Genomic DNA, 26,056 nt, shown 5'->3' with positions numbered 1-26,056 from the left:
TGTACTCATTTTAATGCAAGTTCTTCCAGGGCCTAAGCTATTATACTTCTTGGCTGTAAATGAAGCATCTCTCCCTGCTATCCCTTATCGTCCTTGTGACCTTTTTCACCCAAGGAAGAGAAATTCCCCCCATTTCATAATCGGTTCACGTGGCCCAGCCTCACGTGGAAAGCGTCTCATATGTTGGAGTCACAAGTCTTGGTAAAAGGAAAGCCCCTCAGGAGGATGGGCATTTACTTCCTGTCCCAAAAGGGAGCTGATGTTAAGATTGGTGCAGAATGTAAGAATCTTTGAAAGCAACTGTCTTTTAACATGCGCAGAGAGAAAAATGACCTTTCTGTTTTTGACATTTGTCACTTCTTATTTATAGTGTTTCAGATAAAATGAGAGATCTGTTGGAAATGGGTATTTGCAGAAGAGCTGAAGAATCTTTCATTGCTGGTTTCTTTTATTAATGGAAATCTATGTGCCAGAAAATGAAACTGCACAAATGAGTTGTGTGTATATGTGTGTGTGTGTGTGTGTGTGTGTGTGTGTGTGTGTGTGTGTGAGTGATGAGGGCCCTCGGGAGAAGTTTTTTTGTGGCAAATTTTATTTAAAAAAAAAATGTTTCAGGGCCAGGTGCGGTGGCTCACGCCTGTAATCCTAGCACTCTGGGAGGCCGAGGCAGGTGGATCGCTTGGGGTCAGGAGTTCGAGACCAGCCTGAGCGAGACCCCGTCTCTACTAAAAATGGGGATAAATTATCTGGAAAACTAAAAATATGTATAGAAAAAAAAATTAGCCAGGCATGGTGGCGCATGCCTGTAGTCCCAGCTACTCAGGAGGCTGAGGCAGTAGGATCGCTTAAGCCCAGGAGTTTGAGGTTGCTGTGAGCTAGGCTGACGCCACGGCACTCACTCTAGCCCGGGCAACAAAGTGAGACTCTATCTCAAAAAAAAAAAAAAAAATGTTTCAGGCTATTTTAAGTGGCTACTAGAAATCCAGGACTCTGCTTAAGCACTGCATTGTGGGCCCAAGAGGAAATAGAACCTGGTGGCTCTCGGAGAATCCTGTACCCTAAAAAGAGGATGCACACACAGGAGGAAAAATTAGCTCATACAAAACAACATAAAAACAGATCCAAGGATCTTCTAATCGTTTCTGACTTCCTCCTAGAAAGTTAGGAAAAGTACAGTATATAAAGTGCTTTAAATTTCTATGGTGACAGCCAAGGATTCAGGTAGTTCCTAAGAGCCTGCATGTGTGGCCTTCCTGACCTGGGGACCCCCTTGGCTCAGCCATGATTTCTGTTGCTGCCACTGCATTAGGATAATCAGTGAGGGAGTTCTGCGGGAGGTTCAAGTTGTAGCTGATGATCCACTCTGCAAATTTCCCGCAAGGTTATCAAAGCTCATGTAGAATGATTCAAAAGTCTGTTGAAAAAGCAAGGGAGGAGGGACTTGCTCTGTACACATGAAACCCTGGTATCAGCGCTGTCCACCTTCATGGCCTGGAATTGAAAGTGTCTCTCCAGGACTTGCTGAATGGATAGAACTTAAGAACAGGATACTCAGGTTCATAGATCTAGAAAAGAAGCCTCAGAGGGCGATGCTTGGCCTCTTAATTATGTATAACTTCTGTCTAAGTGAGGCTTTCTTCACTATCAAACACCTGGGATGGTCTGTAGTTAAAGACCTTGTGCATTTTTCTTTGGTTTGTAAAATGTAATATAGTTTTTATTTAATAGCTTTGCTTAAACAGTAGAAGAGAATTGTCTTGTCCATCTATGTTTAATAACATTCTTTAAGCCACAGAAATAATAGAATTAGATGAATCCCCAAGCAACAGAAGAACTAGGTTACTTTACCGGCATGGATAATGATTTTCATTTGAATGCAAAGAGAGGAGGGGAGGAATTACCCACATTCGACAGGGAACCAACCCTCCCAGAGGGTGGTACTAGAAGGACAGGGCAGGGTGAGTGCCTGGTCCCAACTGGACCTTGAGGAGCCACCTCAGGCACAGTGGAGCAGACTCTTGGGGTCTGTGCTGCCAGGCCCCAACAGTGAAGCTGCCCCCAGACCTTCCCTAGACACTGGATCTGTTTACAGTGTAATTCATTATTATTACTTCTACTGTCATCCTTATTGCTCCCAAATTATATTAGCTGGAGGCAATTCAATTCATATAAAACATACAGATAATAAAAGTTTTAATAACATTATTACTGTATTTTCCAGAAAGACCTAATTACTGCTGTTTATTATCTTATGGGTGGCAAGTACCTTGCCTGGAGCTCCCAGGGGGTCTACTGTCTCCCCAGTTCCCGCTCCAGGGCACACACCATAAAGCCAGATTGTGGAAGCTCTCAGATGGGTGCATGGTGGTTCTGCCTCAGGGACTCAGGCTGCTTTGTCCCCAGCACTCCTGCCTATTCCTCCTCCCCTCTTCTACACCCTGTGTCCCCTTCTCTGAAGGAATGGAGAAACCCTTCAGCAGAGGGAAATGCAGTGGTGGTTGTAATAAACAGCAGAGCCCAGCTTGCTTCAGGGACTGAGCCTCGCAGGGACCATTTTGGAGTGGTCGCTGCAAAGCCCAGTACTGTATCTGTGCTCCTCCACGCAGAAGAGACCTGTGTGTAGACCTGTCCACAATTTGCCGATCTGTCCTAGGTCCTAAGAAGTAAATGGCCCAGGGTTATCAGCCTTGTCCATCTGTGCAGGACACTGTGCATCCTCCTGCTGGGCCAGTCCCTCCTAGAGTCTAAATTCCAAGTCAGAAAGCAGCTTTCTGCACACAGGGTTAGATTAAGGACAAAGGAGTTAGAGGGTCTTGTGGAAAAATTGTACAATACGTGAAGTATACAGAAAAAATAATCACTCCTAAGACCATTCTCTAGATGTTACCCTGTTGGCCTTTCCCTCTAGTCTGTCTTGTTTCTGGGTGCGCAGGTGTGAGATTTCTTCTTTACAAAGTTGTGGTCACGCTGGTGTGGTGGAAGGTAGATCAACAAATTGCCATTCTCCCCTGGGGCCCTCATTTGATAACCAGCATTGGCCTCCAATCCAAGCTCAGTTCCTCCAGACAGGGCTGGTGACAAACTGACACATCGCAGTCTTTGACCCTCTTTTTCTAGACTCTGGTACTCATTCATGCATTTATTCTTTCAACAAATATTTAATGTACTCCTGCTGTATGCAAACACTGTGCTGGCCCCAACAGATAGGAAAGGCATGAAGGCCTCACCCTCAGGAGCTTACTAGACTGAGGCAGCAGTAGCTGGAAGCCACGGGGGAGTGTAGATAGATGCCCACCTTGTATTTGGATTTCAGAGGCATTTTCTGGAGGAAAGGAGCTGAAACAGACTGTCACCCTTCTCTAATGACACAGTTAGTTCAGATACAGTCACGTTCATTTGGGTAGAATATAAGTTGTGGGGAGTTTTTTGTTTTGTTTTTGGGGGGTTTTTTGGTATCATGCTAAAAATACATTAACATCTCTTGAATTTTTTAAAATTTTATTTTATTGTGGTAAGAACCCATAATATGAGATCTACTCTCTTAACAGATTTTTAAAAGTACAATCCAGTATTATTGTCTGTAAGTACAGTATTGTACAGATCTCTAAAACTTAGGTATCTTACATAACTGATTAGTTAACTCCCCATTTCACCAATCCTACATTCGACTGTTTTAGATTCCACATATAAGTGTAATCACGTAGTATTTGTCCTTCTGTGACTGGCTTATTTCAATTAGCATAATGTCCTCGAGGTTCATCCGTGTTGCTACATAGTGCAGAATTACCTTCCTTTCTAAGGCTGAGTAATATTTTATTTTATGTATACACCACATTTTCCTCATCCGTTCATCCATCTAAGGCCATTTAGGTTGTTTTCACATCTTGGCTCTTGTTGAATATGCCGCAGTGAACATGGAGTGCTAATATTTCTGAGACCCTGATTTCAATTCTTTTGGATAAATACTCATATGTATCTTGAATTTTTAAAGAAAACCAACTTTGTTAACATCTGCGTTTCTTTTTAGCCTTATCCTTCCTTTCACAGTCCCTTCCTGAGTGTCATCAACAATGTGGCCTCTGGTTCCCCGCCTTTCCTGTGCTCTTCAACCACTTGTGTCTTCTCATCCTTGTGAGCCTCCAGTGCAGTGACCTCTCCTCAGCCCCCCTCACACAAGGCGTGTCACAGATTCCACCTGTGTCCTCAGGTTCTCTCTCCCCTGACTCCCTCGGCCGCAGCACCAGCCACCTGACCATCTGTGCACAGCCCTGACTTGACACCTCAGCATTGATACATAATTCCATTCACCAGTGCCTCCCTCACCCCATTCTCTTTCCTTCTCAGTACCCTGCCTATCCAGCTACTGAAGCCAGAAACTTCAGAATCATTAAAAATAGTTTATGTGAACAATTCTGAAAGGCCTAAAAATGATAGGAAAATCACCTTATAATCCCACTGCTTAAAAATTGCATAAAAAGGGACTTGCAGTTCTGACCAAGCTGGAGTAAACACACACCACCCTGTCTCTTCCACTGATATTAATACAACTTAAGACCCTGTGCAGCACGCGTCAAGTAAATATCAGAGGACTCTGAAAGGTGGATGAGAGCTGGTGCACTGGGCAGGTAGAGCAGGACCCTAGCGATGACTTGGCAGCAAGTGTGAGCAGTGAAGTAGCACCTCCTTGCCCTGCTTTTGGTGGTACCAACAGTCCCTGCAGGCCAGAGCTCCTATGGCTCTCTCAGCCCTGCTCCTACTGCCCCGCCCCCCACCACCAGCCCCTGCAGGACAGGGCTTGTTTGACAGGTGAATTCCAGCAACAAAGCAGCAAACCCCTCTTGGTGGCAGCATCCCTGCAGGATGGAGTTCTTTTGATTCTTTCATTCCTATCCTATGCCAGGCAAATGCCAGCAACAAGCTGGAATTGCTTGCCGTGATGGCACTGACAATAATGTCCCTTGTGGAGCAGAATTCTTGTCTCTCAGCCCTACTCAAGATGAGGGCCAATAATGAAGTGGCCCACCCCTCACCCTGCTGAAGCTGGTAGCAGTCCCCTCTGCAGGGCGGAGCTCCTCTAACCCTTTCAGCCCCACTCCAAGTGAGCGCCAGCAAAGAGGCACCTGCCTCCCCCCAACAGCAGCACCTATGGGTCAGTGCCCTTTTGATTCTCCAGACACTATCCCTGGAGAAACCCAATGATGAAGCTACACTCCCTCATCAGCACAGACAGCAGTGACAGATGTGGTGGTTGGTGGCCCTGTAGGCTCCTTTCTCTTGCTACTCTGCCCCACTGTGGTCCCAGTCACAAGAGTGTGCCACAGTACAGAGAGGCTAAATGCTAGCTTCCTAGCCAGGGAACCTTGGTGGTGGGAATTACAGAAAGGAGAAACCTGAATCAGGGATCCTTTAAATCTGTGTATGAAGTCCTGGGCTCATTTCTGAGCTGCTCGTGCATGAAATTGACTAGAATCAGCACAGCGAAACCTTTGAGGATTGAAATAGGTCCCAGCATAATATTCAAAACATCTAGGATATGAACCAAAATTATCCTATCTACAAAGAAGCAGGAAAACCTAAAAAATTCTCAGGGAAAAAGGCAATCAATGAACACCAACCCTGAGAGGATCCAAATGTTAAAATTATTTTAGACAAGGACTTTAAAGCTGCTATTATACCACTGAGAAGTAAGAGTGGGCACTCTTGAAATGAATGGGAAGATAGGAGTTCTCTGTTAAAAAAAATAGAATTTTAGAACTAGAAAAGCTGGAGTGCCTATATTAATATCACACAAAGAAGACTTCAAGAAAGGGACAATTACAAGGATAAAATGGAAAATTAAGTGATGATAATTTTAGTAATATTGGTTTACTGATAATGGTCAATTTTGCCAAGAATGCATAACAATCCTAAATGTGCATGCTCCTAACAACAGAGCTTCAAAATACATGAAGCAAAAACTGATAGAACTGAAAGGGAAAATAGGCGAATCCATAGTAACACGTAGAAACTTTGATACTCCTCCCTTAGTAGTCAAGAAAAGTAGCAGACAGAAAATCAAGAAGGATATAGATGTCTTGAACAGCATCATCCACCAGCTTGACCTAATTGATATTTACAGAATACTCCACCAACCACAGCAAAATACATGTTCTTTTCAAGTGCACACAGAACATTCATAAAGATAGACCATATTCTAAGTCACTAAACAGTCCTTATTAAATTTAAAAGAATTGAAATTATTCAAAGCTTGTTCTCTGCCCTTAACAAATTAAACAACAATTCAATAACATATCTGAAAGATATCTGGAAAGATATTTGAAAAATCATCAAATACTTGACATTAAACACTATACCACTAAATAATACATGGATCAAAGAGGAAGTCTCAAGGGAAATTAGAACACTGAATTCAAATGAAAATACAATATATTAAAATTTTTCAGGAATGCATATGAAGTGGTACTTAGGGAAATTTATAGAATCTAATCATATTAGAAAGAAAAAAGGCTTCAAAGCAACAATTTAAGATTCCACTTTAAGAAACTAGAAAAAGAAGAGCAAACTAAACCCCAAAGCAAGAAGGAATGAAATAATAAAGTTAAGAGCAAACATAAATGAAAATGAAAATACAAAAATAACAGAAAAAATAATGAAACCAAAAGATAGTTTTTTAAAACACCCAATAAAATGGTAAATCTCTAGCCAGACTGACCAAAAACCACAAATTACCAACATTGGGGAGTACCACTACTGACCCCACAGACATTAAAATGATAATAAGGGAATATTATGAACAATTCTATGCACATAAATTTGACAAATGAGGAGAAAAGGGCCAATTCCTTGAAAGACACAAGCTATCACATTTACAAAGAAGAAATTGATAGCCTGAAAAATACTGTATCTGTAAAGAAATAAAATCTATAGTTTACAACCTTCCAGAAAAGAAAACTCCAGGCCCACATGGTTTCACTGGTATTTTCTACCAAACATGTAAGAAAGAAAAAACACCAATGATACCCAGTCTCGTGCAAAAATAGAAAAAGGAACACTTCCCAGCTCATTTTATGAGGACAGCATGACTAAAATGCCAGAATTAAAAACAACACAGGAAATTATAGACCAATATCCATCATTAATTTAGATTCAAAGTCCTTAACAAAATATTATCAAATTGTACATCATAGCTAAATGGTTCTGGAGCATAGGAACAAAAGTACGAGCATTGACCTAAGTCTTGTATCATACACAAAAAATAACTCAAGGGGTCACAGACTTAAATGTAAAATGAAAACTATAAAACTTTAAAAAAAAAACAGCAGAAAATATTTGTTACATTGGGCTAGGCAAAGAGTTCTTAGACTTGATATCAAAGCATGATGTATACAAGGAAAAATTGATAAATTGGACTGTATTAAAAGTAAAAACGTTTGCTTTGCAAAAGACCTTGTTAAGAGGGTGAAAAGACAAACTGCAAGAAAATATATGCAACCCACATATCCAATGAAGGGCTAGTATTTATATAGAATTTATTCTCAAAAATCAACGGTAAAACAAACCAATTAGAAAATGGGCAAAAGACATGAACAGACAGTTCACCAAAGAGGGTATACAGATGGCCAGTAAGCACATGAAAACATCACTAGCCATTAGGGAAACACAAATTAAAACCCTGATGCGATACCATCATACCACTAACAGGTTCATCCCAAGCCTTTCTCATGCATACTGTAGTCATAACCACGTCAGTATGGACATACAACACAGGCACACGAATCCTGTCTTTTAATCAGAAAAATGCTGTGCATCTTGGCTTGCAATTTGATATTTCACTCCACAATAAAGCCTGGGCATCTTTTTTAATCTGATGAATTGCCCGTTTTTAAAGGGCTACACAGTGTGTGTACCATATTTTATTTAACGTTCCCATCCTGAGGGGCATTCTGCTTGTTTTGAGGTTTTTTCCTCTTGCTAACCGTGCTGCAGTAACCATGCTTGTCCATTTTGTCCCTATGTATCCTCACTGTTGTTTCTCTAGGATGCAGTCCTAAAAATGGATTTCCTGGCTCTCAGGGCATGTGCAGTTTTAATTGAATAGAGAATTTCAAATTAGTCTCCATAAAGGTTATCCGGTTTACACTTCTTCCAGCAGGATAGAGACTGTTTCTCCACCTCCTCATCAGTACTAGGTGTCGTCAGTCTTTTTTTTCCCCTTGCAGTCTTATGGATGAAAAATGTCAGTAGTGTTGAACATGTTGTTCAGCAAGTTGTGGTCACCCTAATGTGCAGTGACCTCATCCTGCCTGTCCCCAAGCAGCCTCCTTGTTACCCTGACGCCTACAGCACCTCCTCCCTCCAACTCTCTTCTCACCCTCTCTTCCCAAGTTGTGGGTGTAACCGTGCAGCTTTTCTCTAAAAACTCTCGATGCCTTCCCATCATACAGAAAATAAAGCTCAAACTCCTAGGTAAGGCATTTAAGGCTTTTTAGATTCTGGCCAAAATTGACATTTCTGCCTCTTTAAAGTTCGTCAGCCACCCCTCCACTCCCTCTGATGTCTCCTCCAGCCCCACCCCTGCTGCTGGCTTCCTGGCATTCTGTACACACCTCTGCCTGCATTGAGCTCACTTCACCTCAGCCCTGAACTATTAATAGATCCTGAGCTCCTGAGCACGAGCAGGGTTTTTCTTCCTCCATTGAGCACTTGTACCTGTGCCCAGGAGCTCCTGGCCTGCAGTAGGGGGTCCTTGGGCCAGCCTGTGTTTGCATAACCAGGACAGGGACAAGAGAAGAAAGCAAGCCAGGCAGGGGGCTGGGGAGTGAGATGGAAGAGCATGGATTGGAGGTTTTACTCTGAAGAGCACCGTCAGGGTCCGTGGGATTGTGAGAAAGTTGAGTTTGTTAACCTATGAGTCATAATTTTTTCCTGTATAAAATGAGGTTATATTAGTAATAATGGTACACAGGGCAGCAAAACCATTTTAACTGCAAAATATGCCACAGTTCATAGAGTACAGTCATACTCTCCTAAGCATATACCAAAATATCCTCATCTCAGCTTCACAGCACACTATGTGAGAATGGGGTTCTCCTTGTCCCGGTTTTGAATGAGGAACCGATGTGTAGATGTGAGACACCAGAGCGTGCGTATGTGCAGAATCTGCCAGGAGTCACTGGCCACTCACCACCCCACCTGGGGATGTACACCGAGGGGGCAGGAATAAAGGAGATTTGGAGAGCACAGCTGCGGTTCTGGGAGCCCCTGGCTCAGCAGGGATGGGACCAGGGGAACTTCCCTCACCCAGAGTCTACCAGGAGACTCCCATGGGACTATTTCGGAAGCTGGACATGTGTGCCCTGCAGTTGAGAGACATGGAGGATGGTGCTAGACTCAGGTTACCTGTGGCCACAGGGCAGACAGGGCTGCCCAATGATCCACCTGTGCTCCCAGAGCCCTGCCTGATGGGCCAGCCTAAAGGACAAGGGGACACCATGGAGCAGAGTCACAGCAGAGAAGCCCAGTGGTGGCCAGGAATCCCCTAGCATCAGTTTCAGGTGTCTGCCAGGCCCAGACGGGAAAAGCCACTAAGGCAGTGGCAGGTGCCAGTGGAAGGAGAGCCCCGATGATCCTCCCCACTTCTCCTCCTTCCTGGCCCCTCAGCCCTTGGGGAAGGAGTCCCCAACCCAGCCCAGACATCCTGCATTCAGATGGACCTAACCTGACCCAGCTCAGAGGCTACAAGTTCTAATTACTGAATTAAAACTAATCGTAACCAAAGTGACCATGGTGACTGCTGAGAAAGACAAGGAAGGTACTGGGAGTCTTCCAGTCTCCATCTGGGGCAGGGGGACTGTGGGAGGCCAGGACTGAGCAGTGTTTTGCTCTGTCCAGAACCTGTGTGTGCAGCACACCTCTTGGGGGCAGATGAGCAGTGCCACCCATGCTCTGCCAGCTGCACTGGTGTCCCTTTAGAGGGACGGCTTCAGTGTTTTCTCCAGGTCAACCATTAACCCTGTTCAAGGGGCTGAAGCCCCCTGTATGCCCACCCCAGGGCTCAGGAGAGAAGTAGGTTTGAAGAAGAAGAGGCAGTGTCTTCATGACGAAGGGGCAAGTACTCCAGGCCCGTCTGAGCAGGGCAGAGGACACGGCAGGAGGTGAGGCCTGGGGCATGGACCGTGTGGGCACACAGTGTGGGCAGGCCTGGGGATGGGTGTCTTGGGGGCCAGGGGCTCTGCTGGTTAAAGGAGGGCCCACTAGGCCTAGAAGGGGGGTACAGGAAGTCAGCCCCGTTTTCAGGAACTAGGCCATCTGGTCAGCTGGGCATGTTGTATTAGCCAGAAAGGGGACACCCTCTCTTCAAGGTTCCCTTGGGCAGAAGCTCAGAGAAGCATTGAGATCAGCAGCTGGCAGTACTGGCTGCACATTGGGGTCACCTGGGAGTCTACCCCCACAGATGCTGGTGAAATGGCCCAGGCGAGTCCCAGGCAATGCGGGTATTAAAGGCCCCCACATGGTTCTGATGTGTGGCCAGCGTTGGGAACCCCCTCTGTAGGGCAGCTGTGAATCTGACTGAGATGATGACAGAACTGCTGGTCCACAGACTGCACTGTGAATAGTGAGGATCCAGTTCCGCACTGGGTACCCGACACAGATAAACGCATTGAAATTAAACTAAAAATTCAGTTCCTCAGTCACACGAGCCACATTTCAAGGGCTCAGGAGCCACATATGACTAGTTGACAGCACAGAGAACATTTCCATCATCACAGAAAGTTCTACCGGACAGCACTGATGTAGTAATGCGCCATTTCAGGGCTGTCATTAGCAAATGGCTTCTTTCTGAGACCCTGGAAAGGTTTCACTCTTCCCAAAAATGTCTCAGGTGTCAAGGCACCATAACACTTTCCCTTTCTGTCTGTATGTCTGTCTCCCTCCCTAGTCAGCTTCCTGAAGTCAGTGTCTGCAGCAGATTTACCCATGCAGTAAATGGATAAATAATTTCAACAACAGCTAATTGTTGTGTATTAGACACTTCCTAAGTGCCAAGTATCATGTTAAATTCTTTACATATTCATTTCCAACAGTAGTCCTATTTAATAAATAGGGAAGCTGAAACTTATTTCAAAGCGTTGCCTAAAGGCACAGAGTAGTCAGCTGGAGGAGAGTTTGAGGCCCCCCAGACTAACTCCGTAGCCACTGCTCCTCATTTTTATGCTCTCGTCAGCTGGAGGCAATTTTGTCCCCCAGAAGACACTGGTAGTGTCTGGAGACATGTTTGTCATAAGTGTGGGGAGGGTGAGGGGAGGGAGATACTGCAGGCATCCGGCAGGTAGAGATGCTGAACGTCCTACAATGCACAGGGCAGCCTCCACGACAGAGACTTGTCCAGCCCAACACGTCAGCAGTGCCCAGGTCGAGTAACTCTGTTGTTTGTCACTCAGTGAGTAAGTTACGATGGGAGGGAGTGGTTGTGTTGGAAAGTTGTGGGATCGTACCCCTTAATATGAGACGGTATGTGATGTAGTGAGTGAAGATAAGAGATCAAAAGGTCTGTGTTCAAATCCCAGCTTTGTTATGTATTGGCTGAGTGGCCCTGGACAGGTCACGTTACTTCCGGAGACTCTGTAGTCCTTTGCTTAAAATGGGGATTGAAAATGTCCTTACACTACGAGGAGGGTTGTGAGGGTCATTATGAATATGGTACTGCTCTAAAATTCAAGACTGAATAATCCTTAGCTACAAGGGCCATCCCTGAAATAGATTACTGTTCTCTGTTGGCCACTTGAGATGGTTGTTTTTCTATTCTTGTGACATTTCACGTAATAGCATGGGCTCCAGCTCTATCCAGGATAATACAAGAGGTGCTAGATCACCATTGTTTTTTGTGGCTGAGTAGTACTCCATGGTATACATATACCACATTTTATTAATCCACTCATGTATTGATGGGCACTTGGGTTGTTTCCACATCTTTGCAATTGTGAATTGTGCTGCTGGTTTTAATTGCACAGACAGTGGCAGTTGAACAAATGTGCTTTCAATGCAGCTCCTTCACCAACAGCTCTGTGCCCATGAGCTCAGCCCTGGCTCCCCAGGGGTCTGCACTGTGAGATGTGGGGGCCACCCTGGGATGTCTGCCAGCCTTGATGTGCCAAGGGAAGTCAGGAAAAGAACCAGGCAAAGCATCTGCCCCTTGGGGCACCACCAATAAACGTGGCTGCACATGGGTGACCAGATTCTTGGCCTTGCTCCATATATCTAAATCCAGCTGTGATTCACACATGATTTTTATGTATGAATGCCTTCTCCCAAATGCTACCTATGCACAATAGAACCCTAAAACAGGGATAGCTGGGGATATAAGAACAAACAAAGCAGACCCCAGGCCCCCATCTGGGAAGCCCGAGCAAACCCCTGCCCTGGGACAAGGACTGACTACCCCCACCCCCTAAAGATGGCTACGCGGGGGCCCTTGTACACACTGCCATTGGGAAGCTTTCTGACCCCATTGGCCCTTTCACCTGGACTGGGTTAGTTATAAAGCTGCGATGTGCTGCTAATTCTCGCCAGTGTTTTACTGAATGTGTGCCCCGTGGATGAGTGAGTGTGAGATGCTCGTAGAGACTATCCATGACATGAGGAAGAAGGCCCTCGCTGGCCCTCGCTGGCCCTCGCTGGCCCTTACCTCCTGTGACATACACGTGCGGCCAGGGCCATTTAAAGCAATGCTTCCTCTTCATGTAGGAAGCCTGACATAAACCCTGCAGCGTGGGTGAGACCCCGTGTGTCCCCGGGGCCCACCTTTGGCCCAGACATCCTCTTAGTGTCTGTCTGCGTGCCCCATTCCCACCACGTGGGCCAGGGCTGTGGCAGAGGAGCTGGAGGGCAGGCAGAAACAGGACTGTCGCTCTCTTTATCAGAGCACCGAGGGACAGTCGACCGTTCTGGCTTCCACTAGTTACAAGGAATGGTGATGATGTACGCACTTAAATTAGGAGTCTTGGAGAGCAAACTCGGCCTCTCCTTCCATAGAGAATGTCTGAAGACCTGGGAATGAGCTGTTGATGTGTATTTATAAGATGACAGCATAGCAGAGAAAAATGGGAAGTAGTCTGCTACGATGTTAGCACAGCTCCCTTGGGTTGTTGATTTACAGGAAACTTTCTTCTCCTTCTTTATAATTTTATCTACTTTCTATATCTGTACAATTTGCATTTGTACTTTTATAAACAAGAAATGAATTTCATGAAAGGAAAAAGGTTTTAAAAGTTGCTGCTTCACAAAGGACGACAGAGGCCTGGGAATCCTGCCATCCTGCCGTGTTACCGTAGGCAGAGCGTCTGCTTCATTTTCCCAGGCAAAGGGCAAGGAACCCGACAGTTTGCACTGTGTGGCCCATCGCCTCTCACCCAGCCTCCAGACTCACAGCTGTGTCCTGCATGGTCCCCCATTAGAGTCCCACCCTGGCCTCCTGAGCTGGTCGTTACAGAAGTCTTTCTGAATGAAAGAAACTGTACTTTAAGGCTGAATTTTAATGGGCACCAAAAAAAAAAAAAAAAAAGGAAAGGAAATAATCATCACCAATCAGTAAGTCAGAATGAAGAGATGAGAGCATCTGTCCCGTGGAGGGGTGGTTGAACATCTCTAGAAATGGCTTAAAGTTGAGGATTTTCCCAATGATTCATTTTAGGTCTTTCTGAATACAAATAGACATAATGCCAAACCTGGGTCTGGAAACTTTGTTGTTCTCTTCCCCAGGGAGTTCTGTGTGGGAGGGTATTTTTAAAGTGACATACGGGTGTGGCTCCAGGGAATACAGACGAAAACTGGGCTACCATGTTGGGCAGTGAGTTCCTCATTGGAGCCAGCTGGGGTGTCGGTAACACATGCCATGCGTACAGAGGAGCAGAGTGCCGTTCTAACGAGCAGGGCTCCAGTGCACACTAGTGTGACTCGGGCCAGACTCCTCCAAGACGCAGCAGGCCTGGAGTGCAGCACGGGCAGGGCAGCCTCATTCAGCCCCTGCTGGGTCTCTCTCGCTGCCCAGCCATGCTGGGTACAGCAAGTGCAGAGATGACCAGGATGAGGTGCCTGCCCTTCAGGGCTTACAAAGGCAGACAGGCACACATGGCATTAAGGTGTGGTCTGCGGGAACCCTTCTGGACAGTGTCCTCAGGGATCCAGGAGTCAGCCTGGCTGCCTGGCCCAGCGGGAGGCTGGGGTACAGCCCAGAGCCTGCTCTGGTTTTCCTGCCACAACGGCAGACGAGGGCTCATTTTCATGGCAGAATGTCTCATGGTCTCCATCAGGCCCAGGGTAAGATTTGACCAAAGTCTACATCCCTGTTCAAGCAGGAACAATAGCAACAGCACCAGCAACAACAAAATAACAACAGCAGCAGCTGTGGCAGCAGCTAACCTCTTAAGCATGCACAGGTGCCAGGCACTGTGCTAAGTGCTTTCCCTGGATTGGCTCATGGACTCCTCACAACCACACGGGGAGGTGTAGATGGTGGATTAGCTCAACAGGTCTTCAGAACCACACTGGGAGGTGTCCATAGTGGGTTATCTCATAGAATCTTCATAGTCACACTGAGAGGTGTAGACAGCGGATTATCTCTGAATCTTCACAACCACATTGGGAGGTATGCATACTGCTATTTTCCTCATTTTATACTGAAATGGAGTCTCAGAGAATTTCTGGAATTTTCCCAAGAGCATGTCGCCAGCCTGAGGCCCTAAAGTTGGCTCTGCAGGCCCCAGGGCCACATCATCAGCGCCCAGCTCCCTGGCCCCAGGGAGGAAGCAGTCCTCATTAATGCAGCCCACTGAACCCAGCCCGAGAATGGGATCTCTTGGAAATTAGTGCTTGAACAATATGCTTTTCAAAATAAGTCCTTGCACTAGGGAAGCATGTTACAGAAAAGGAAGGAATCTGGAGAAGAACAAACCTACCAACTGCTCCTTTGAAGGAATGCTGTTCTTAAATAACAAAAAAAATTATCTTCTCTGATCAAAAGCTGTTTTCGTATGAATTAAATTAGGATGAGCTTTGCAGCTGTCACAGCTTCCTGCACCACAGCGTGTGCCTTCCGGAAGTGTCACACCACACTTGCTGCCTTTCCTTCCAGGGTCTTCCAGATTCTCAGCAAAGGGGGTCACGCAGGTGCGACACTGCAGTGCTGGTCTCTGCTCTGTGCCACACGCTCGTGGGCTGTTTGTTGCAAACCCAGGCACACTTGACAGCTTAAACCCGTTGTTATTTGGGGAGGAGAAATTGAGATGTCAGAGCCTTTAGCCAAATCCCCAAGAGATTAAGGTTGTCTGTGTGTTGAGGCAGGAGGAGGTAAACAAAGGAGTGTTTTCAACTGATTTTATCTGAACTGATGCCACATCTGCATTATCCTGGGATTAATGACATTTTGAACCTGAATGTTCATGCTTTGGAGCTGTCATGTTGTAAGGTCTGTGGCCTCTGGAGCCTGCCTCAGCCTGCACGTTGCTTGTGTCTTCATTCCCTTCTCCCGCCCTCCCCAGGTGGAGTATGGCACAGACCCCAGAGTGCCTGTCCCCAGTGTGGGTGCCAAGTGTGGGAGGTGGGGGTGTAGATCAGAGAGGCCACCTAGGCCTCCTGCCACAGAACAGAATGGTTTGTCACCCAGCTGCTCTGGCTGTGCTCACCTGGGGCAAAGATGCAGCCTGTCTGTGGCATGGCATTGTGGTTATGGTGTTCAGTCCATCGCCCCTTTCTCAGCTTACCTGCTGAGAGGCTCCAGGTGGAATCTCAGGCCTCTGTGAACCACATTAAAGAGCTAGAGTGGTTTTTTCCCTCCTTCCTGGTGTCTAGACCCCCGTTCACCACTCGTGCACCCCCCATCCATGAGGCTGGCCCTGGGTGGTCCCTGTGGAAGGGTGTGGATGGTATCAGGGCCTCTGGCTCATTTGCATTCCTGACCAGGAGGAAGGTGGAAAGAAGAGAGCACCAATTATAGGGAAAGACCAGCACTCGGGGGAAAGAGGTAGGAACCAAAAAGGAGAGAATTGACTGGTGAAAGAGCTTGGCCATGTGCTTGGCCCAGTGCTTGATGACCCTGCCATTGTAGCTGCTTCATCCCACGCTGGCACAGCCTGGCACAGGTAGGGCACTTGCTCCCTCTGGGTCTGCGTATGAACACAGACACTCGTTTGCACACACGGCACAGCTGGAAACATTGCTCCCCACAGACACGCAGTGCAGCAGGTGGCCCTTCTGTGCTTGGGAGGGGACTCTGCCAGCACACTCTCATATAAGGGAAGGAAAAATTACCTCTGGCCAAGCTCAACCTAGTTGCATTGTTTACGACATTGCAGTTCCCATGAACAGACTGGAAGGGAGAATATGATTTGCCTCGGGTCCCCTGAGATGTCAGTCCACAGGGCCCCCATCTTTGCCCACCTTTGGGGTCCCCAGCGTCTCTCCAGAGCCTCCTCTCACTGTGGCCCCCAGGAATGCTGCATATGCCGTTTCATAGAACCTTCTCTGCTGATTTGTAAAGTATTTCTTTTGGCTCAAGTAGAATAATCCAAGTGTATAGCATAAGGAATCTACCAGAACCATGTCTTGCACCCTCATGCAGGTGCCCTACACTGAGCTGCGAGGGGGCTGGGGAGTCAGCCCGAGTGCTTTAGACGTGCTGGGGCTACCTTGGCATTTAACAGCTGCCGTTCTGCTTCTGATTTAAAACCCAAGGTGGAAATTTTTCCTTCCCGTGCACTTAGTCTTGACAGAATTATCCAGAGTATGATGCTGACAGAGGCAATACGTTTAGGCCATAGTGAAATCCCTCTCTCCAGTCGGCTGGTGCAGGTGGGCAAAGGGTGCCTGGCCAGCACACACGGGAGGGACTGAGGGGGACAGGACCCAGACACCTCAGGCCAGCAGGGAGCAGAGGCCACAATGGTCACTGAGTGTGGAGAAAAGATCACAGGAGAGAAGAAAGGAAACTTTTAAGAAAAAAGTGAAAATCCAGAAAGAGGCCACCAGGACTCTATGGAACTCTTGTTGAGAATGAGGGATGAGAAATACAGACTTTATATAAACATGCAGCCACCTAGCACCATCCATGTGCCAGGCAATTGCTGGGTTCTCTGGACAAGGAATAAAACATGAAATGACGTTGTAGACGAGCTAGTATTAGAGCTATACCTGGTACACACTCTGTGGCATGTTTTTGTTCAACAAATTAGTGCTTGTGACCAAAGGCGTCCACCAGTGGGGCAAATGGCCAGCTAGCAAATATGCCTAGTGCCAGACACAGGGGGTAAGTGTCTCAAGAGAGTTACAAAAGAATTAGGAGAGAGGGTGACAGAGGTGGCATCAGGTGGGGCCCTGGTGGACAAGCCCTCGTCAGCTCCCCCGGACTATGGCCGCAGCCTCCCCCCAGCGTCCCAGCCTCTCACCCCGCCCAGGTCAGACTCCACACAAGCTCCAGACTGTGGCCATAGTTTAAAGCTCCCGAGGCTGCTGCTTATAGATAGAAAGGAAAAGGCGGATGAGAGTCCGCACACACCTCCTCATGCCGCCCCCTCTGCCAGCGAGGCCTTGCCTGTGCCCACCCCACCCCCCGCCGGGAGGATTCACTTTCCTTCTCCAGGTCCCAGCCCCAGATGGCACCCCAGCCGCTCCCACTAGCGTTAGACCCTGTGTCCACAGAGCACTTTGCATAATAAATTTTAACATTTTCCAATTTCTACCACAGTTATTTGTGTCTAGTCTTCCCCACTAGACTTTGAGCTTTTTGAAGGAACAATTTGTTTATTTTTCCACCCCAGAGTTTAACATAATCCTTGCCCATAGCAAACACTCACTGACTGAATGAGTGAATGAATGAATGAATGGACTGAAGAAAGAAAGGTGGAGCCAGGGAGTAGGGATGTCGGGCTCCAGCTAAGAATAGAAAGTAGGGCTGGACTATACGTTTAAAAGTAATCTGAGCAGACCTGAGTGTTGGAATCGGGAGCAGAAGAGAGAGAACATTTGGGGAGGAAGAGACGAAGGCTGCAGGGCAGGAACAAGGAGGAATTCCCAGGTTTGGAAGCAAAAGTCAGACAAAGACCTGGAGAAGGGTGTAGGAGGCTGGAGGGGAGGCCTCAGGAGGACAGGCCCCCTTAGGAAGACAGGTCCCCCCAGCAGAGGATGTGTGGCTACGTCAGAGCTGCAGGGTGGGAAGCGGGCTGAGGACGGGGCAAGACCTTGGGGCTTGTGGTTCAGTTGTCAGGAGGATGGAGAGAGCAGTTTCATCTCCTGGCTGGGTCGGGAACCAGCTGATGAGACACAGGCAGAAGCCATTTGAGTTGAGAGTACAGAAGAAGGAGAACTGAGGCTTTGGGGGGACAATGTGGTCAGTGGAGACTTACTTTCCTTCAAGCTGTGAGAGCTCCAGGCATTTCACAAAGCAGCAGGGAAGAAGTTGGTGGCCCGAGAGAGACTGAAGAGGCAGGAAGGGGACAGAGATGAGTCCAAGAGAAGGAGCAGGGTTCCCAGGGGACAGCAGGGAGCAGCTTCAGGGCTGCAGGAGCCAGGAGAAGAGAGGGCCCCATGCCCAGCCTGTCGGGCTTGCGGGGAGGTCTGTGTAGGGGAGGCTGAAGGCCCTTCTCAACCCCAGCTTGCAAAGCAGTGACTCCTGTCCCTTGCCCCTGCTTGGTGACCAAGGGACTGAGAGAAAAGAGCTCCAGGTTGAACTGGAGGCACAAACAAAGCAACGCAATTAATATTCTCTACACGCTGAGAAAGAAGTGGTATATGTCAGGCCACAAAGAACAATGACATTAATGCATCCTGGATGTCCACACTGTCGCTGCGAAACAGCCCTGGCCTCACTGGCTGACTCAGGTGCACCGTGTGGAAGGGAAATGAGAAAAGGCGTCAGGTGTGCGGGGCAGAGAAACTTCTGCCTTGGTTTTGTCTGGGCGCAGGCAAACATTCGGAGGCTTATGGGGGACCCTTGGATTCTATCCTTTTGATGCAGCTGTAAGAAGCCACTTATTTAATCCATAGGGTTCCTTTTTCTGCTGAGCAAGGTCATAAATTCTCATCACAGAAACTATGAAAACACATAAGCGTTGAAAAGTAGGGGAGGGGGTGGCCCACAGGTGTATCACCCAAGGATAACCACTGTTAATGTGGAGGAAAATTCAACACATGTGTGGTTTAAGGACACTATTTCTCTTCTCTCTAGAACATTGAGGAAAACAACTGTGGCTAGGGTTTGGTGTCTGTCACTCTGTCCACAAAGGGAAGGTTATGTATACAGTTTTTAAAAGACAACTATAGTGTGTCTACAACACTCAAGCAAATCGGGAAATCAGGTAGTAAGTACTGGTCCAAAATGATAGGATTATATTAAAGAAATCTTATCTATTTATGTACTTATTTTTATCTCTCTCCAGAAAGAGTTCTCTAAGAGGAAATTGGCTTTAAAATGCACATTGACCTTATAGAAGCAGTTGCATTTAATTTTTTGTGGCTCTGACTGGAGGAGAATAACCTCTTTGATGCGTCTTGAAAAGAAAACAAAGTTCCCTAAAGAAAAGTTAACAGTCGCACCAGAGGGGCTTCCAGACCTACTTCCTCCCCCACCCCCACCTCCACCCAGAGCCAGAGCCACGCAGTGTTCTCTGTGTGCAGAAGCAAAGGGTGCACCTGAAGTGGAAGTAGGACTGTCTTGCATAACCGTGTTCCTTTACCCACAGAAAAGGGTCCGCCTCCGGCGGCAGCAGGGCCTGGAGCTAACGGGCAGCCCGCCCCGCCCTGGATCACCGTGGCTCGGCAGAAGCGGCGAGGAGCCTCGGACCAGCCACCCAACCAGGAGGACAAGCCTGGGGCGCGGACCCCTAAGCCTGAACTCGGAAAGCAAGCCAAGCCGCCCGAGAGAGCCCAGGTGCTTAGAGCAAACACTCTCTGTTTCTGTGGGTGCAGGGCTGGGGCCGGGGCCCCAGTGAGGACCACACATCCTGCGTGGGCATCACAGAACCTGTCACCTGTGATGACTGCTGATGTGTGGTTGAGGCCAGTGAAGCAAAATCAATGATGCCAAGTTACAACCGCCCTGGTGGAGCAGTCTGCCCGCCCTTCACCTGTGCTGGCTATTAGGGACGCAGAGAAAGCATGTGAGTCACTCAGGCAGTAGAGACAGCTCTCTGCTCCCTGCCTCCTAGGCAACGCACATCGGCAACTAGCAAAATGGAAAGAGGTTAAAATAACTTCTGGGTTAGACACACGGTGAGGATGTCAACAGCTCCATCTGTGCTCGTTGTTAGGTGAGGAGCAAGCCCTGCTCTTGCTGTCTTGCCGGCTGCCTGCTGGGGCTCCTCATTCCCCACCTGGGGCTGCAGGGCTGCAATCTAGGGTTCCATTTTACACTCTGGACTGAAAACATCTTTTGCCAGCCCAAACTACCATGCTTAGAAGCAGGCCTGAGACTCACGGCTTTTGTGTTCCCCCAGTAGCACCGCAGTAAATCCAGAAGTGTGCTTCTGCCATGTCGGGAGGGGGCCTGAGCCTGCAGCCTTCAATTTAACCAAAACTTCAGCTGTACCCAGACTTGAAGACACTCTTGCAGGCTTGGGGGATTTATACAAGAAATATTAAACAGTTTGGGGCATCAGTGATCGTACCAACTATCATAAAAATCACAAAACTTATTTCCAAACACAATTCATTTTGATTTTCCAACGAAATCCCTGCTGTCCAGCCTCTGGACTGAGGTCAGGTGTGGGGACGGGGAAGAAGCCGTGAAGCACGTGTGGGCCCAGGATAAGGCTGTGTGCTAGTCTGAGCTCCAGCACTCTGCGCCAGGTGTCAGTGAGTTGACACTCCAGAGCTGGAGTGTCAGTGGCACAGTTTGTCACAGTGTCACAGGTGTCAGTGGCACAGTTTGTCCTCGGGGAGAAGCGCTGTGGCTCGTTCACTTGGGTTGTGTTTGCCTCCATCTGAATCCCAGGTGGCTGGACGGTGTCTTTCTTGTGTCCCAGCAGGACCCCGTGAAGCACATGGACTTTGTCCGCAGCAAGTCTTTCCTGATCACCCCTGCGAAGCCCCCACTGGAGCGGAGGCGGGGGGTGGAGCTCAGCCTGCAGGAGGGGCTGCAGAGAGGAATCTCGCTGTCCCACCAGAACCTGGGTATGTAGTCTGCAGACAGTGCCGAACACCTGGAAATCATTTTCCAGTTGTTCCTACAGTTTTGAGTTTTGGGTTTTTGCTCTGTTTTTCTGAATTACTTGCTACACTAAGGTTTTACACAGCTTTTATTGAGATATAATACAATTTACCTGTCCTAAAACCCACCCATTTTAAATGTACAGTTCATTAAGTGTATGGTTGACCCATGAACATGGGTTTGAATTGTGTAGGTCCACTTATGATATTTTTATAAATATTAAAATACATTTACATATTAAAATATTATAATTTTCTGTCAAAATTCAGATTGAAAATATCGTATTCTCAAGGATGTGAAACCTGAGTATATGAAGGGCTGACCTTTGTATATGCAGGTTCTGCAGGACCAACCGTGGAACTTGAGTATACTTGGACTTTGGTATATGCAGGTGAGGGAGGTCCTGGAATGAATCTCCCACCCATATCGAGGGACACCTGTATATTTACAATGAGTACAATGAGTATGTGTTTACAGGGTTGGACAACCATCATGACAATCTAATTTTAGAACATTTCCTTCACACCAAAAAGAAACCTCATGTCCATTAACAGTCATTCCCCACTCCCACCCCTAGCTCTAGGCAACCATTAATCTACTTTCTGTCTCTATAGATTTGCCTTTTTTGGACATTTCTTATAAACGGAATCATAAAATATGTGCCCTTTTACATCTGGCCTCTTTCACTGAGCGTGGTGTTTTTCAGGTTCATTGCTGTTGTTGCATGTATCAATATTTTTTTAATTTTATGTATTTTTAATTGTGATAAAAGGCATGTAACAGAAATGGACCATCTTAACCGTCTGTAAGTATACAGTTCAGTAGTTTTAAGTGTAGTGACACTGTTGTGCAGCCCAGCTCCAGAGTTCCCACAGTGTTATTCCAAAAGTCTCTCCTCACTGCATTATCAGAACTGTTTGAACCTATGCTTAAGCTCTTTTATGACATATATTACATATTCTTTCCCGAAGTCTTTTTTACATGTTTACGTATTAATTTTATGTTTGAGAACACAGTTAAGACAGCGACATATATTTCAAAAAAATGCCAGAGGCTTAAGTGAAAATCCAGACTCGTTTCTCATGCTTCTGTTTGCTCTGTCTCCTTTCCAGCAGCTCAGTCTGCAGGGATGACGGAGAAGGAATTGCATCAGCTGAAGAGAGCCAGTTATGCCAGTGCAGATCAGCCCTCCTGGATGGAACTTGCCAGAAAGAAATCTCAAGCTTGGAGTGACATGCCCCAAATTATAAAATAGGTTGGCAGTGTGCTGATAAAGCATGTCCACTACCTTGAAGGGCCACTTAGTTAAAAACTGCCAGTAAATCATGGCAAACAAACTGTGAAACTGAAGATTGATTTTTATCATCTAGTTATGATGAGCTCGGGGAAGAGGAAGGAACCAGGCAAAACAGAGAGGATAAACACACAGCCATAACCCTGGGCCAGAGGGGCCCAGAAACAAGAACAACATTGAAAAAATCCAGGAACGAGTTCCTGTGCCCCAAGGTATGAATGTGAGTCTTTTAGAATTCCCTTGATACAGAGGCCTCAGACAAGGAAGAAACCAGAAGTGAAATTGGATGCATAGATAGGATGCCCTCCCTGCAAGACCAGAAGAGCAGCCGTTCCAGGAGAGCGTCTGTACTTGCACTTGAGATCAGCCCCTGTCTCTGGCCACTGTCTTGCCTGTGGATTCTGTCTTCTCCTTTCATGTTTACTACTAGGCATGACATTCGTGGTAAAACAGGGATGCCGTTTCCAAGAGCAGCTATACAACAATCTGTTTCCCTGAAGATAGCCACTCTGAGAAGGAGAGGAGGGAACACAGCAGGGTTCATCAATTCACAGACTGTTTCCAGCAATTTAAGAGTTGTTTAACTGATTTTTAAACTTTTCCACTAGGCATCTGTGTCCTTAACCATTGCACAATGCATTGCCTGTTTAATAAAAGGTTTCAAACATGCCTCTGTTATTTGTGTAAATGTTGTTTCTACTCACATTTAGAGAACATCCTCCAACACTGAGTTAAATGGAGTGAGTGGGGTTTCACTTCATATATACCTCATTTCAAATCTCAACTGGGTTGATATTAGAATTTGAGTTTTTTGAGGTTTTTTTTCTGATAAAAATGTTGGTATTCATTTTTGGAAGGCAGAAGGTAATGTGGGTTTTTTTTGGTCTTTTCATCTACTTGGTACAACATATTAATATATAAAATTTGCTAAGAAGTTATCATTCTTTAGCATCTAATTAATCTAACCTGCATATTTCTATTGAAAACTGGTTGTCAGTGCATTAGCAAGTATGACCCATGAATCCAGAATGTGGAGAAGCCAGGAGGAAGGAAAACACATATTTGAAATCTCAGAATTGTTCAGCCAGGCCTGGTGTGGCTCATGCCTGTATTCCCAGCACTTTGGGAGGATGAGGCAGGAGGATCACTTGAGTACAGGAGTTTGAGACCAGCCTGGGCAACATAGTAAGACCCCATCTCTGCAAAAAAATTTTAAAAATAAAAAGAATTGTGTCTCAGCTATATAATTCCTCTATATTTAAAAAAAAAAAGCAGTTTCAATTTGTTCCTTTGAACAAGCTAATCTCCATGGGAATATGTATAGCTGGGGGCAGTTAGCCAGCAGAAGCATTACAACTTCGTGATATATTGTAATATGATTTTATATACCCTAGGGTCTTGCTGTTTTATTGTATTTTCCATCTTCATGAATATTATTTTTCTAGCTGTTAGTACTACACAAGTTGATCAAGTCTACCTGTATTGAAAAACTCCTGGGACAATTTTTTCCCCAATGAAATTGATTTATTATTAATAATTGCATTCTCTTAGAGAATGTCAATACTGAATTCCATGGCACATATGTTCTAAACAAGAACTCCATCCATCTAGCCTTGCTCTAAAAGTTTAGACATGAGTAGTTTTAACTGGAAAAATCATGTTGGCTGTTATTCTCCCAAACCATTATTCCTCCTGTTAGCAGAACACTTCAGATTAAACATTTTGAGGCAGTAGATTTCAGTGTAAGATCAAAAGCATTTGGTTCAGTTTTATTCAAATAGATGTTGATATTCTCTGTGTGTTTCAGGACTTGGTTTAATTTTCTCTGGCACCTGGTGAGTGAGAAAAGTGCAGGTTTTTAGGACAAGGGGAGAATTCACTGTGGAGTGGTCCTTCTGTTGTGACCCTAATGCCATAACAAGAGAAGCTGAGACAGTGGCCAAAACTTGGGAATGATTGGGAAGTCGGAGTGACACAGAGATGGTAAAAGCCTGCAGGGAATTACCTTGGTGTTTCTAAGAAGAAAGACAGTGAGCAGTGCTCTCCGCTGCTCCGAGTGCCGTGTGTGTGCCACTGACAGTGCGCTTCACAGTGCTTTGGTGCTCGGTACTTACCTCCACTTTGCAGGGGAGGAAACTGAAGCATTGATGGAAAGATCCTACAGCAGGTGCAGAGGTGAATCTGTGCCCTCAAAGACAACACAGATATGGGAGTGCTGAACTTGACCTTGAGGGCTCCTATGTCGTGGACACACCCTCATCCTTCAAGTCCTTAGAACTGGAGAAAGCGTGAGGGGATTTTTTGTCATTTTTAATCGTGAGCACCTGCCTGAACTATGTGGCGTTTCCATTCATTCCTTCATTCAGGTGACACTTCCATGTGGGCACTCTACGAGGGCCTGTGGGCACCTGATGAGCAAACTGGTAGCAGCCTAATCTTGGGGCGCACCAGTTTTTTTTGGAGGGGGGACACAATAAATAAATATGAAACACGAAAAAGAAAATAAAGAAAAATAGCAATATGTGCAGCAAAGAACCTAAAACAGAGACACTTAGCCATGGCAGAAGGGCTACTTGTGGTTAGCGAAGTGTTTGCTGAGGAGGTGACCTAATTATAAAAACAATCATGGTGGCCTGGTCTGGAGGTGGAGAGAAGCAGATGGATTCAAAACATATTTTAAAGGCAATGTCAAATCCAACAAGTCCAAAGGTGGGTTTGATGTGGTGTGAGAAGGGAAGTGTAGAGGTAGAGATGACACTTAGATTTTTGGCAGGTGCTCCCAGGTGAGTAGAGACATCACTTACAGAAATGGGAGTAGAGGGCAAAATCCACAGAAAGGAGTTCAGTTTTGGACATCTTAATTTTTTTTTTTTTTTTTGAGACAAGAGTCTTGCTCTGTTGCCCAGCCTGGAGTGCAGTGGTGTCATCATAGCTCACTGCAACTTCAGACTCCTGGGCTCAAGCAATCCTCCTGCCTCAGCCTCCCAAGTAGCTGGGACTGCAGGCGCACGCCATCATGCTCGGCTAATTTTTCTTAGTTTTTGTAGAGATGGGGGTCTCACTATGTTGCCCAGGCTGGTTTCGAGCTCCTGGCCTCCAGGGATCTTCCCAAAGTGCTGGGATTACAGGCATGAACCACCACACCAGCCTGGACATGTTAAATTTGAGATTCCCTTTAAGCATCCAAGTGGAAATATCAAATAGGCAGATCAAGTTATACAATGAAAGTTGTCAGCATTTAGATGGGATAGGGAATTCAGGAGACTGGAAGAGGAGGAGAAGCGTGTCAGGACTGATCCTAGGACACTCCAATACTAGGGATCTGAGAAACAGAAGGTAGGAGGGGTCTTCTGTGAAGGACGGGGACAGCAGACAGGAGCCAGGCAAGAGGAAAGTGCTGGAAGAGGGAAGAATCGGCTGTGTCAGCTGGAACCACTAGAGACCCCACCAGATGAGAACAAGAGTGGCCATCGGCTCTGGGAACACGGAAGTCATAGGTGACCCAACAAGAGCCCTTACAGTGGAAAGTTGGGGGCAAGAAGCACAGGTAGGGTAGGTCAAAGCCA

The 26,056-nt window shown here is 46.5% G+C and overlaps 1 protein-coding gene across 9 annotated transcripts in view; it reads left to right on the top strand.

Annotated features, from left to right (window-relative positions):
* The window catches only part of CRACDL (CRACD like), a 122,922-nt gene extending 99,763 nt beyond the window's left edge, over nt 1-23,159 (top strand). For 6 of the 9 annotated variants that reach the window (XM_045550205.1, XM_045550203.1, XM_045550204.1 and 3 more), the window contains 3 exons: nt 19,731-19,918; nt 21,012-21,159; nt 22,309-23,159. In XM_045550205.1, the coding sequence (XP_045406161.1) occupies nt 19,731-19,918; nt 21,012-21,159; nt 22,309-22,451 (479 nt within the window). In that variant the 3' untranslated portion in view covers nt 22,452-23,159. The remainder of the gene's footprint in view (nt 1-19,730; nt 19,919-21,011; nt 21,160-22,308) is intronic. The other 3 variants (XM_045550200.1, XM_045550198.1, XM_045550199.1) reach the window with 3 other exon arrangements.
* The last annotated feature ends 2,897 nt before the right edge of the window (nt 23,160-26,056 follow it).

The sequence above is a fragment of the Lemur catta genome, chromosome 4, assembly GCF_020740605.2.
Source record: "Lemur catta isolate mLemCat1 chromosome 4, mLemCat1.pri, whole genome shotgun sequence".
In the NCBI taxonomy this organism is placed as follows: domain Eukaryota; kingdom Metazoa; phylum Chordata; class Mammalia; order Primates; family Lemuridae; genus Lemur; species Lemur catta.
This window is presented reverse-complemented; position numbering and strand designations above follow the sequence as displayed.